Genomic DNA, 14486 nt, shown 5'->3' with positions numbered 1-14486 from the left:
AGAGATGTATTTGCCTTTTAGACTCTTCTGCCCAACGCTAGACTTTAAAAAGTATTCTGAAAACCTTTTCAGATCAGTTAAGGTTTTTGTTTCCTATTTTTTTTTACGTCAAGTCACAGTTGACCTATGGCAATCCCATAGAGTTTTCAAGGCAAGTGACATTAGGAGATCACTTGCCATTGCCTGCCTCTGCGATCTGACTCTGATATTCTCTGGAGATCTCCCATCCAAATACTAGCCAGGGTCAGGGGGTTGAGAGTATGTGACTGGTCCAAGGTCATCCAGCAAGCTTTCATGGCATGAGCAGGAATCTGAACCTGGGTTTCCAACATCCTAGTCCAACACCTTAACCACGACACATTCTCTTGAGTCTGAACAGTGCTTCCACAGAAACTGATTAGAGAAAATAATTAATTCAAAGCAACAGCACTAAATTAACATTATTCTTTGCTTCTCATTCTCAGGACAGATCTCCACTGACTTTTGCCCCATTCACATCCGAGAAGTCTCATTTGGCAATTGAATGCCTGTATGCTAGACAGGAAATCAATTCAATAATAAAAGCAAGCCTCAGGCAGTGGGGCCAACAGGGCCAGGTGGGGTGCGATGCCCCGGGTGGAGCAGTGGGGGGGCATGGCTGGGCCACAGAGGGGGCGTGGCAGGGTGTTCCGGAGCGGACGCTGCCACCGCAGGGGCACAGAGCACGCTGGCACCTGGTGCACAGCTCCCTCGCTCTGCCTCTCTGGTTTCAGATCTCCCTATAATTAATATTTAATAATTTAATTAATACTTAAATATTCGTGATTTATAGCATCCCCCATAGGATACAAGTCACATAGAAAACAGTTTGTTTAAAACAGATTTAAACCTCAGCACCCCAGAACTTTCAGCCTAAATTCTCAAGAGAAAAATTAGAAATTCTCACCTGTACATAAGATCCATGAGCATCTCTGGATCTTCCTGGAACTCTCGCATTTTCACTGTGTCAGACAATATGCTGTTCAAATTACGCAGTAGTTCATCCACCTAAACAAAAATATATTTGTTAAAAAAATCCAACTTTGTCATGCGTTCTGCTCTTCCATCAACTAAAATGAACAAAACTGCTGAAAAACAACAAAAAATTATCTAATTTGTTACAGAGAAGACTCAACAGTCCTGTTCAGAACAGAACACGATGTTCAGTTTACACATTTATGTCTTTTAGATAACTGTGCATGCAGTTGCTTGACTTTAATGTTTCTCAGTTTACAGATGGGGCTGTACTACAACATGGTTTCTGGAGAGTTTGTTATAATTAGGAATATTTTAAAGGAAAATGGATTCTGCATAGGAAATTGACACAATTATTAACTTTGAGGTTCCAAGGCTGAGTTGTTCATCATCAAGGTTGTGATGGGGCAAAGCTGGGCTGCAGTGCCACTTACTGGCAGAGCTTCAGTGCCAGCCATTCCTTAAATAAGTTGAGTTAGCAAACAATAGAGCAAAATTGAACCTTTGCAGTACCTGGGGGAAAAGATAGATTTGCTTGTATCTTTTCCAGACCATTTCTTCACCCAAGAGGAGGTGAGGAAAATTCCTGCACCTGAACCAAGCTTCTTAGGAGGTGAATCCGAGGAACTAGCAGTGGTAGACAAGGAAGAAGTTCTGGCAGCCATTGATAAACTAAATGCTACCAAATCCCCTGGCCCAGATTGCATTCATCCAAGAGTTCTTAAAGAGCTCAAGCATGAAATTGCTGATGTTCTCACATTAATATGCAACTTATCCCTGAAATCAGGCTCCATCCCTGAAGACTGGAAGATGGCCAATGTCACACCAATCTTTAAGAAAGGGTCTAGGGGGGACCCAGGAAATTACAGGCCAGTCAGTTTGACATCTGTTCCTGGTAAATTAGTAGAATCTATCATTAAAGATAAAATTATTAAACATGTAGAAAAGCAAGACCTGCTGAGGAAGAGTCAGCATGGCTTTTGTAGAGGCAAGTCCTGTCTTACAAACTTACTAGAGTTCTTTGAGGGTGTAAACAGACATGTGGATAAGGAAGAACCAGTGGACACTGTCTACTTGGATTTCCAAAAGGCTTTTGACAAAGTTCCTCATCAGAGACTATTGAGAAAACTCAGCAATGAAGGAATAAGAGGGGAAGTCCTCCTATGGATTAAAAACTGGTTGAGAAACAGGAAACAAAGGGTGGGTATAAATGGGAAGTTCTCACAATGGAGAGATGTAGGGAGTGGTGTCCCCCAAGGATCCGTATTGGGACCAGTGCTCTTTAACTTATTCATAAAATGACCTGGAAGTAGGGGTGGGTAGCGTGGTGGCCAAGTTTGCAGATGATACCAAACTATGTAGGGTGGTGAGAACCACAAAGGATTGCGAAGAGCTCCAAGCGGACCTTGATAAATTAGGTGAGTGGGCTAAAAAATGGCAAATGCAGTTCAATGTAGCTAAATGTAAAGTGATGCACATAGGGGCAAAAAATCCAAACTTCACATACACGCTACAGGGGTCAGTGCTATCAGTCACAGACCAGGAAGGGATTTAGGCGTCTTAGTTGATAGTTCCATGGGAATGTCAACTCAATGCATGGCAGCTGTGAAAAAAGGCAAACTCTATGCTGGGGATAATTAGGAAAAGGAGTTGATAATAAAACTGCAAGGATTGTCATGCCCTTATATAAAGCAGTGGTGCTGCACCGCGACTTGGAGTAACTGTGTTCAGTTCTTGGTCGCCACATCTCAAAAAAAGGATATCAAGAGATAGAAAAGTGCAGAGAAGGGCAACGAGGATGATTGAAGGACTTGAGCACCTTCCTTATGAGGAGAGGCTGCAGCTTTGGGACTCTTTCGCTTTGGAGAGGAGACGGCAGGAGGGGGGGATATGATTGAAGTCTATAAAATTATGCATAGGATAGAAAATGTTGACAGAGAGAAATTTTTCTCTCTATCTCACTATAATGGAACCAGGGGCATTCATTGAAAATGCTGGGGAAGAATTAGGACTAATAAAAGAAAACACTTCTTCACGCAACGTGTGATTGGTGTTTGGAATATGCTGCCACAGGAGGTGGTGATGGCCACTAACCTGGATAGCTTTAAAAAGGGCTTGGACAGATTTATGGAGGAGAAGTCAATCTATGGCTACCAATCTTGATCCTCCTTGATCTGAGATTGCAAATGCCTTAGCAGACCAGGTGCTCAGGAGCAGCAGCAGCAGCAGAAGGCCATTGCTTTCACATCCTGCCTGTGAGCTCCCAAAGGCACCTGGTGGGCCACTGCGAGTAGCAGAATGCTGGACTAGATGGACTCTGGTCTGATCCAGCTGGCTTGTTCTTATGTTCTTATGTTCTTATTATCAGCAGTGGCGTAGGAGGTTAAGAGCTTGTGTATCTAATCTGGAGGAACCGGGTTTGATTCCCCGCTCTGCCGCCTGAGCTGTGGAGGCTTATCTGGGGAATTCAGATTAGCCTGTACAGTCCCACACACACCTTGGGCTAGTCACAGCTTCTTGGAGCTCTCTCAGCCCCACCCACCTCACAGGGTGTTTGTTGTGAGGGGGGAAGGGAAAGGAGATTGTAAGCCCCTTTGAGTCTCCTGCAGGAGAGAAAGGGGGGATATAAATCCAAACTCTTCTTCTTCATCATCAACAACGAGCTGCCAGGGATACTCCATCATAAGCTGTGAAGTACTGGCTTGGGTGGAGAAAAAGGAAAATCTGGCCTTTTTCATTTTGAAAACAGAGACTAACTATAGAGGCTCATCCTGGCAATGGTTGCTTGCTGTGGGAAAGAATGACATAAACAATTGTTTAAAAATGTTTCCCATTTAAGACCTAGGTTGTTATTTCTAAGCAACCTGACCAACACATAGTGAAGCTTGTGAAACTTTGAGGTCTCATCTGGTCATCACAGACTTTACATGACTTCTCGTAGCATTGTGGATGTACATTATTTAGGTTTTGTTGGATAAGTAAGGGTGTGCATTTGGATATGCCAAACTGAAGAAAAGGTAGCAATCTGGATAGAGCTGAAAAGCTGAAAACAATGGGGGTGAGGGCCTTTCAGCCTTCCCTTTTAAGGGCACAAGGAAAAAAAATTCTGAGGTGGCTGATTGGTCTTTGAATCCTGCACTCTTTAAACTTACCTTGGCTGATGCTCTGCTCAGTTGGCAAAGGTGGTTTCCCCTTTGCTGGATTGCTCTGGAAGGAGCAATCTTTTGTTGCCTTTTTCCTGCCCTATGGTTGGTTTCCAGGGCAACGGGGGAGGGGGATGAAAGGCATTGTCCGAGGATGGGGGCAAGTGCTACGCTGGACTCTCCCAGCCACCCAGGACCTGCTACCTCTTCAACCATTGCCCAGAGTTCTTCCCCCCGCCCCCTTACCTCAAGCCCTGGAATGGCCTGGGGCAGCAAAACTGAGCAGTGGGAGGTTGCCATGGCTGGCTCACCTCCAGTGAAGACCCCAGCAGCTGTGGCAAGCAGAGAGGGGCAGTGGACGGGCCAGTGAGAGCCCATTGCAGCAGGATCCAACACCCAGGACCCTTGGTGGTAAGTCAGCTGTGCCCACGCTGTCCTTGGCAAGGCAAGGGGAGGCAACCTACACCCGGCTTAAAGAGGAAAATAGGACCATGGGCCAGGCAACCAACAGGGGACCCCGCCAGGTCAGAGTGATGGCCTGTTGCCCAATGAGGAACTGGGGGAAGGGACTCAGGTGGAAGGACTTGGAGGGGGGAGGGAATAAGGAGGAGGAGGGAGCCCAAGTCAGGGGGAAAGAGAAAGGTGAGGAGATAGAAAAAGAGAAGCAGAATTGCAGAAAACAAGACACACACAGAGAGAAGGGCCTGAACCCAGAAAGACCACCCAGTCCAGGCCAAGGAATTCAGTGCCACCCTAAGCAGCCCTCCCGGGCTAGTGACCCCTGGCCGCTCACCATAGCAGGACCACTAACAGGGCCAGGTCCTGGAGCCCAAGAGGAGTACGTCATTTCAACATGAGGGGACCACTACATAGGCATTTTGAAGGGACTATTAGGAGAACTCACTGGAGCTTTTCTATTTGGCCAATGGCTGCAACGCATTTTGCTCTGAACCTTTGCCAAGCTGCTACAGACCTAAGAAAGATTGCAACAACCTATAGAGAGATGAGGGTGGAAGTGGGGACAAGAAGTTAGAGTGACCAATAGGATTTCAGGTTGGGGACAACACTGCTCTTTGGCCAATCATACAATTTTGCCTGAATTTATTCCAAATTTTTCTGCGCATGGCAAAAAAAAACCATAAAAAGGAGGTCTGGTTCCAGCAAACCACAGATTTAAGAGAGTTAAGTGCAAAGCTTGGCTTTAGCTGCTGCTCCTTTCTCTGAGTTTCTGGTGCTTTGACCATCTCTTGGGTTATGTCTGCCTGCACTGAATTCCTGTTGCCTCCCTGATGCCTGGAAAAGAAGACATGGAACAGCTTTAAATAATTGGTTTATTGTTGAATAACTTGCCTTCATGTGTGCGTGTGCACGCGCGCGCACAGTGTACCTGTTGGTGGATTGGGGAAGGCCTTAGAGCCCAGCAAGACCTAAAGGCCCTCCAATTGCCTTGAGTCTGTTTATTATAAGTTAAGTGGGTTTTTTTGTATTTTTAGGGCCTTGTGTGCAGGTGGCTCTAATGTGGTTTCTTACTAAGCTGTTCTCCTTGTGGGGGGTCTTCTTTCATCCCTTCTATCCTTTAATTGGAAATCCTTGTCTTCTGATGAAGGACAGAAGGAAGACAGCCAAAAATACTTGTGAGGCCTGAAGGATTAGTTGTCATCTTCTGTTTGATTGTGAGGTTCTTGGAAAAAATTTTTTTGATTTTTCTTTTGCAGTTTAGTTGGTTGGTTGCAGAGGATTTTTTTGGGGGGGGGGTTGCGTTTCTCACTCCAGCTTTAGGGTTTTTTTCTTTGGGCTTCTTTCTCTGGGCTTCAGGGTTTGGGGGAGAGAATATTTCAGTTTTTTAATGTCAATTCTTCCTCCCCCATGTTTCTCTTCAATTTCTGGTGCTTGCTTCTCTGTTGTGCTGAGGTGTTGTGTTCCCTATTTCTACCTCATTTGTTTAAAAAACTGGTTGTGGGGGTGTGGTTCTATTCATTTTTGCTCTGCTGGGTTGGTGGAATTTACTGTCGTTCCTTCTTGCATGTTTCATCTGAGCCATTTTCATAATAGTTGAGATTTAAAATTTTAGCACAGTTAATGTCACTATTTAAATTTTTTTGACATTCCTTCTCCAGGATAGTTGCAGGTTAACTTTAGACAGGCTGTAGAACAGCAAGTCACTGGGTAGTTGGTCTTTAAACAATGCCCCCTCCCCACCCAAAGGAAAACCACACTTTGAAGCATAACCATGTTTGGTTGAATTTTTACCAAACACCCCCCCGGCCCACACACACATACACTTTTCCTGGTGGAGGATTCTTAAAAAGCTTTCAGGCTCTGTTGGGCTGCAGTGCAAGACAGACAACTAGGTACTTAACTTCCCTGCATTAGTTAGCTAGAGTTTGGTCTGGGGGAAACAATGAGTGATGGGAAGAAAATGCAGCTGAAGAGGTGAAGAAAAAGACTAAAGAGGTGGAGGGGAGGGCTGCAACTTTCCCCCCACCAGTATGGAGACCTGCTCCTGAGCCACCTTCCAGCTCCCCTACCTCTGGCTGGAGTGGTGCAATGAAGAAGCGCCAAAAGGTACGCTTTGTTGATGCACCTGCTAGAGGAGTGCTGCCTGCATAAGTGATTACAGGTCTGGGCAAGAGTCTACTGCTCAGACTGCCCTTCCTGTAGTTGCTGAACTTTCAGCAACAGGAGGGGCTGCCTGAGCTGTCCTTTGGGTTGAGCTTTGAGGAGAAGAGTGTTGCATATCTGAAGCTTACCCCAGGTACCAAGAGGATGCTGGAGGAGATAGAGGAGGGGCTTTGTGCACCATCTCCTCCTTTGGTTCCTCCAGAGTCCAGCAGGCCTTCTAACGGGAGACAGGAGAAAAGGCCAGAGGTGGCACAAGAGGAAGAGATGAAGGAGTACCCTAAGGTGCTGCCATCTCAACTTTCCCCCCTCCATCCATCTCTTCTTCTGCCCCTAGACACAGCAAGTCTGCCCAAAGTTCCTCACAAGAGATGCCTCCAAGGGTCCCTGCATCTGCTGGTCAGCATAGGTGTCCCTTCACATCCTCAATCTGGAAGTACTTCCAGGTGACAGAGGATCCATGTTTTGTACAGTGCCAGCTGTGTAGGGCCCAGATCAGTTAAGGGAAAAACTGTTGACTTCTGGACTCCGGAACCACCTGACTAAACACCACCAGGAAATGCTTATTTGGGGGTAAATAGGCTGGTGAGGTGGCCAAGTGCCAATTCTATGAGCACCTAAATATAGAAACACCAAGTTTGGTGACGTTTGGGTCAGGAGATACAGAGGATTTTATGTACCCCCAAAGGGGGGTTCCCTCAGCTTCCATTGAAAACAACTGAAAATTCCATTGTTTGGATGGGGTTCCTCAACTGCAGCTATGTTGCAAATGTAGTGCCTCTACTTTGTAAAACAACCCCTCCCCTGAGCCTCAAAAATTCCCCATAGACTTAAACATTTTTTGGATATCCCTGGATATGGATATTTCACTCAATAAACCTGATTTTTAAAAAACACTGAAAAAAATAGTGCACTTGCCTTCTGATAAGCTTTTAAAATAATGTATAATGTGTAAATAGACCCTAAGGCAACAGTAACAAAATGTCTTACCTGTACAGGGAACAAAGTTGGCTGCATCTCTGCATCTTCCTCTGCATATGCCAAAATGGTTCGCAAAGATTTTCTGAGATACTCCTCATTGAAATCTGATGATTTACCAACTAGAGAAGCCAGCGACATCGTCACTTGCATTTTCACTCTTGCGAAATTCTTTGATAAAACAGAGAATTTAATCCTCAGATGATACAAGTCAATTGCACTGATTTTCAATTATCAGTGGCTTCTACATTCATGGGCTTTGAATCTTCACATATTTCCAACTGCATTAAGTACAGTTTGTTACAACCACCCATGGAATCCACAGTCCGAAATCCCATACATATTTACTTGGGAGTTAATACCATTGAAATAAGAACAGATACAATTGGGCTGCACAAAAGTTACCGTATATACTCACATATAAGTTGAATTTTTAGCATACTTTTTGTGCTGAAAAAGCCCCCCTCGACTCATACGCAAGTCAGGTGTATTTTAAAAAATATTTTAGGGTTTTTACTTTGTCGGCCACCAGGGGGCGCAGTTTTTAGGCTAGCGGCAGCAAAATTTCAGAGATTTTTCAATAGACTCTCCTGATGATACAACCCAAGTTTGGTAAAGTTTGGTTCAGGGGGTCCAAAGTTATGGACTCCCAAAGGGGGTGCCCCCATCCCGCATTGTTTCCAATGGGAGCTAATAGTAGATGGGGCTACATTTTGAGGGTCCATAACTTTGGACCCCTTGAACCAAACTTCACCAAACCTGGGTGGTATCATCAGGAAAAACTCTTGCTGATACAACCAAAGTTCGGTTCAGGGGGTCCAAAGTTATGGACTCCCAAAGGGGGTGCCCCATCCCCATTGTTTCCAAGAGGAGCTAATAGTAGATGGGGCTACATTTTGAGGGTCCATAACTTTGGACCCCCTGAACCAAACTTCACCAAACCTGGGTGGTATCATCAGGAGGGTCTCCTAAAGATACTCTGAAATGTTGGTACTGCTAACATAAACATTCCTCCCCTGACCAAAAATCCAGTTTTGAAGGATTTTAACTCTTATGTTTTAGCTTGGTTGCTGGTTGAGCTAAGATTTTTGTACTTTTACAGTTATTGTTGAGACCATATTGTTTTTGTTGACCCTCTTTTCCACTTATAGAGCTAGTTTACTGTTTTTCTTTGAAATAAATATTCAAAAACATTTAACTTACTGATGCCTCAATTAATGTAATTTTATTGGTATCTATTTTTATTTTTGAAATTTACCAGTAGCTGCTGCATTTCCCACCCTCAAGTTATACATGAGTCAATAAGTTTTCCTAGTTTTTTGTGGTAAAATTAGGTGCCTCGACTTATATGTGGGTCGACTTATACACGAGTATATATGGTACTTTCCTTTTCCAAAATAAAATATCTTTTTCCATATTACAGGCCTTTGAAATCCCAAATAAACTAGTTTTCAAAAACACAGTAGCAGAAATAAGGAATAAATATATTTTAAAATGATATTTAAAAAATGAAATTACACTATTTCAGTGTGATATCCTCTCAAATAATCAAACAACCCTGGTTAGAAATGCAATTACTTTCCCCTCTCTTTTGTATTCAAATTATCAAATTCAAATTAAATAACCCTTGATGGCATACAAAGTGGTTTAAATTAATGTTACGATTCTGTGTAAAGGAGGATAGCAAGACCATTTCCAGATAGAAAAAAAAATTGCTGCAAGCAGGAGTAATTATATCAGGCTCAAAGATCTTGAAGAATAATTGCAGCACTAGAAGTCCAACTAATTGTCTGACAGGAAAACAAGAAAAGCACAACACACAGGCGATGTAGCCAAAGTCTGAGACTGGTCCCAATGAGGATATCTTACGCTGGTGGAGCTGAAACTATATCTCATGAGAAGATATAGGGTGGCACAAGCTTGAATACGAGTGGTGTCTATGCTACTACTGCAGTGCTGTAGAACTCTCTGGCAGACATCAGCACACTGCTCCACTTCCTCTTCAAACAGCAAGTCTCCAAACTAAAAGAAAACAGAAAAAAGATACTGTGCATAGGGTCTAAAGTGTCAAGCTGCACATAATGCTGTAGTTCTGAGATTAGAACTCCACATACATTATTTTGTTCTAAAAAACAGCAACGTAGCTCCCAATATGGATAAAATAATACTTCTTTCACTATTCATCATCCTTCATTGCAATGAACCAATGCACCCATTCTGCCCTTTGTTTGCATCTTGTTATTTCATTAACACTGCCAGCTCTTTTCTGGAGTTCACTGGCAAAATGACTTGCATGTACATATGATGCTTAGCGATATCATCATAAAATGCAATGTCAAGATATTTGATTGGGCAGATACTATTCAACTGGTGCTGATTGTTTCAAAAAGTAAATCACTTGAATGGGGAAAGAGGCTATATAGACAACTCAAAGTAAGACCTTAATTATGAATTTCACAACAACTCTTGGGACTGCTGTATAATTAAACTTCCCAATCAAGCTACACTTCGTGCAATGTAAGAATTTACTTGGAAAGGCCATCCTGTATTTTAGTATATTATATATCATCTGTATACACACACAATGTGCTCAGAATATATATGGCTCCTCTTTTTGACAACTGGAACTTTTTTTTACAATGAAACAGCATTGCTTTTTGGGACAGTAACTTTATTTAATGGGGCGTCTCTCCTACACCTCTATTAGATGACAAGCAACAGTCTGTTGGGACTTATTTAAATAAACCATTATACAAAAATGTTGTTCTATTTTTTAACCTGGTTTGTTGCTTCATTAACATTGGTCCATATCAAACAAAATGCTAAGAATTCTGTGTATAGCAATGCCGTGTTTGTGTGTGTGTGTGTGTGTGTGTGTGTGTGCGCGCGCGCGTCTTTTAATAGTGGGTATGCAGTGCACTGGTTCAGCTCGGACATATGGTGAGGGCAGTGAGCCTTTTCCCCCTTTCCATTTTCTTGACCTGAAATGTTCTGTGAGCTGCTTGCTGTCTTACAAAAAATGTTTGGGTGCTCCATACATGGAACTCCTAGGATACTGTCTGGTTTGGCCCTGAAGAAGCATTCAGATCCTGTTGCAAATTGACAGGTTTTTCCAGTCTGTTCTATTTTGAATGTGAACAAAATCTAACAAACAATCATAGGTCTTATCTCTTCTACTCTTCTTCATTGTCAGCAACCTTTCGAGATTTTTGAAATGGAAGTCTCCACTTAATTATGGTATATGCCTGAAAAATTCTATGTGAATGGTTATTTTTATGGCAGTAGAACATGGATGAAGACACCGAGTTCTGTGGGAATGGGAGCAGATTTGTGTTCTGGTAATATGCCCCTAAGAAACAGAACAACAAAACTGAAAACAAAAATAAAGCAAGGTAAGAGTTTATGATAAATTGAGGAGCACGACATGAGTCAGCCTGTTCAGCCCTGCCTGGGACAGATCCTCCCTGTTGGTTTGCCTGCCTGCCTGCCAGCCAAGCAGAAGTCCACCTGGTGAGCTGCCACCTGCTGCCCATGGGAAGGAGTGAGAGTCCTTCCCCACCCACCCACTGGAAACACCTGCAGGGGGTGGGGTCTGGCAGCTACAACAGGAGTTCCACCAGCAGCCCAAGGCCACTGACTTGGGCAGCGGCCGAAGGGCACCACCCGTTCAGGGACTGTTTGGGAGGGTTGATGGAGCAGACTCTATGCTAGTTCAATGTATTTTAGTTTTTGTAGTTGTGGGAACTGTGATTTGGGGGTTAGCTGATATAATTGGTTATTGTTTATAGTATATCATTGTGATGCATTATTATGCTGTTGATATTGTTGTATTATGATTTATTGTTGTTGCTGTTTATTGTCTGTTCACTACTGTTGTTTGCCGCCCTGAGCCCTCCAGGGGAGGGCGGGATATAAATTAAATGTGAAATGAAATGAAATGATTTGAAGGCACATGATGCAGCAACCTTGCCGAAACAAAGTAGTTCTGGGAGACCAACCAGCATCGTGAAAGTACCATTGAACCAATAATTCGTAACTAAAGAAATAGTTTACCTTGACAATTAATGTTCGGAGAGAAGCAAAACAATGAGTCAAGAATGTTGTGCTCTGATCACAGCTCAGAGAATTGACTAGGACCTTCAGCACGCCACCCAAGAGGTTATCTCTGCAGTCCATAGATGAACTTGCCTACATCAGATAACAGCAACATTGTTAACAGCTTTGAAGATGACTCCAAAAATCAGATTTTATTTCTAAATGCCATACCATCATTAGCCTTGATTCAATGTTACAGCTTCACATAATGGTGCTGATAAAAATGCCTACTTTTGGCAGCCCCATAGGATTTTTAAGGCAAGAGACATTCAGAAGTAGTATGCCACTGCCTACCTCTGTGTGTGGTGACTCTGGGCTTTCTTGGTGATCTCCTATCCTGACACTAAGCAGGTCTTACCCTGCTTAGCTTCCAAAATCTGATAAGATCAGGCTACCTTGGGCTATCCAGGTCAGAGAAGGTAGAAATAACCTTGTTGTGTACGAGAGGAGAAAGAACATACAGTCAGGAGGAAAAGTTTTGAGTGGGGGGGGGGTCAAGTATTTATTTCAGTAATGATGAGAAGCTGTAAACTGCAGATAGAACTAAGTTGTTCAACTGAAATTTTAAAAAGTTGACTAAGAAATATTCTAGCACTGATTGACTGTTTGGCACTGCACTAGCACAGATGCTACAGTACATAAGGCACTGAAGACACAAAAATAATCATGGAAAGAAAACCAAAGTAAAAACTGATGCAGACATGGAGGCAAATATAAGTGTCAAAATCACAAATGACACTATTCACAATACTCAGGGTGGCTGTACCATGGTTGTAGCCATATTACATGAAGAATCACAAATAATAGATTTACAAGTCCAGTGGAAGAAACACACCTTAACTAATAAAAATAATGTAGAACCACAAAACATTGTGCTTGGAAAATGTGCAAAAACAGAGAAATATGAAGGGAAAATATTTAGACTTTGTGCAGTAAGTAACAACTGTACATTTATTGCACTTAAAAGTGATCATCCTTGAACACCCTCAACAGACAATCCAACCTCTAAATGAGAGGACAAAGAAGAAGCCTCTTAGAACAGAAGACCAAATGTTGACCTCTCACAAAGGAAGGCAAACTTGTATCTGAGCTATCCTGCTTCAGATTACAGGCTTCCACTCTGCCTAGAAAAATCTATGTGGAGACAATTCAGCCATTCAAGCCCTTACCTGGAGTCTGTGGTATGCCCAGATACACTTCAGTGAGAAGAATGCTAACTGACAGAACCAAGACTCCTAATCCAGCAGACTACAGTCTGTCCAAACACACCTGATATAACTTGGGATAATTGTAAGGCAGGGCTTCCAAATGAACACTTTTGCAGGTGATCAATCTGCTCTCTCTTAGTATGCCAAATGTCTGCAATTCCCATACAAACTTCTGCCAGTCCAGATATCCAAGTAGAATCAGCTGGTGGCACAGCGACTGTGGTTCTCAAAGTATGTTGGTTGCTCCAGTTCTCCACACTATTTAATAGTTCAACACTGGAAGTACGCTTATTTTTATCTGGTGTTAGTGTTACTACTGAAAGCAAAATATGGAATACCTCCTGTACACTAAAACTATTTTTAAACTAGCTGCATGGCTTCCCTAAAGCACAAGGAACTGCAGCTTTATGATGAATTCTATTATCCACCCTTAGATTCCTAACAAAATTATAGAGTTTCATTAGGAGGAAACCATTTAAACTAAGTATGTGGTGCTGTTCTCTGCCAACCTCACAGAGCTACACTGGAAATAACAGTAATGGCTTTGAAGGATGAGAACCCATGTACAGTGTGATTCTCAAGAGCACTAAAGAAGATTTGTACTAATGTAATAGTTCGGGATTCATTCCCCTAAACAGTAAACTGAAAGGCAAAGGCTCTTATTTTCTTCTATCACCACAAAAAGGACACAGTAAGTGCGTAATGAGGGAGCAATTTGCTGTTTTTTTCTGAACATGCAGCAAGGATTCAAATCACCACTCAACATGAAGCTCACTGGATGACTAATGAAGGCTAATTGCTGGACCCCTTTATAGTTCCAAACAGATCTCATTGGATGACAGGCAGTATAGTGCAGTGGTTAGTGTCAGACTAGGTTCTGGGAGGGATTCCCACTCTGCCACAGAAGCTTGCTGGGTGACCTTGAATCCGTCACAGCATAACCTATTTCACAAGGTTGTTGTGAGAATGGGAGCAAGAAGAATGATGTCTAACAGCTTCTAGGAGAAAACTGGCATAAAAATGAAGTAAATGAAAAGATAAAATAAATAAATAAATGACTTTGAGAGCCAATCATTTCATCTCAGTCCCAGAGGGTTGTTGTGAGGATCACAGGGGATAAAAGCACTGTGTCCCACGGCCCTGAGTTACCTGGGAGAAATAATAGGATTGAGATGTAAGAAGAATATATTTGAGGGATAGCTGATCATTCTTCCCCCTAAAAATATAAATCTGTCACAATCTAAATATTTTGCAATGCAATCAAGACAGACAGAGATGAATACAAATTTTCTCCATTTCCATGGTTGGAGGAACTGGCATAAAACCAGATGTGCAGTTTCTCACCTGGATGATGTTCTCTTGCATATCTAGGATGACCAGATTAGCTTCCGTAGCCAGGTTACCACTGAGTAGAGCCTCCTGATCAAACTCAGCTTTTGTCCTAGCAATA

General features: G+C 42.8%; 1 protein-coding gene across 1 annotated transcript in view; it reads right to left on the bottom strand.

Annotated features, from left to right (window-relative positions):
* DOCK8 (dedicator of cytokinesis 8) overlaps positions 1–14486 on the bottom strand; it is a 116524-nt gene that overhangs the window by 19682 nt on the left and 82356 nt on the right. The window contains exons 34-38 of the mRNA XM_048503898.1: positions 14381–14477; positions 11787–11921; positions 9603–9755; positions 7746–7904; positions 926–1026 (exon numbers count right to left, since the gene is read on the bottom strand). Coding sequence (XP_048359855.1) covers positions 926–1026; positions 7746–7904; positions 9603–9755; positions 11787–11921; positions 14381–14477 — 645 coding nt within the window. The remainder of the gene's footprint in view (positions 1–925; positions 1027–7745; positions 7905–9602; positions 9756–11786; positions 11922–14380; positions 14478–14486) is intronic.

The sequence above is a fragment of the Sphaerodactylus townsendi genome, linkage group LG07 (genome assembly GCF_021028975.2).
Source record: "Sphaerodactylus townsendi isolate TG3544 linkage group LG07, MPM_Stown_v2.3, whole genome shotgun sequence".
NCBI lineage: Eukaryota > Metazoa > Chordata > Lepidosauria > Squamata > Sphaerodactylidae > Sphaerodactylus > Sphaerodactylus townsendi.
This window is presented reverse-complemented; position numbering and strand designations above follow the sequence as displayed.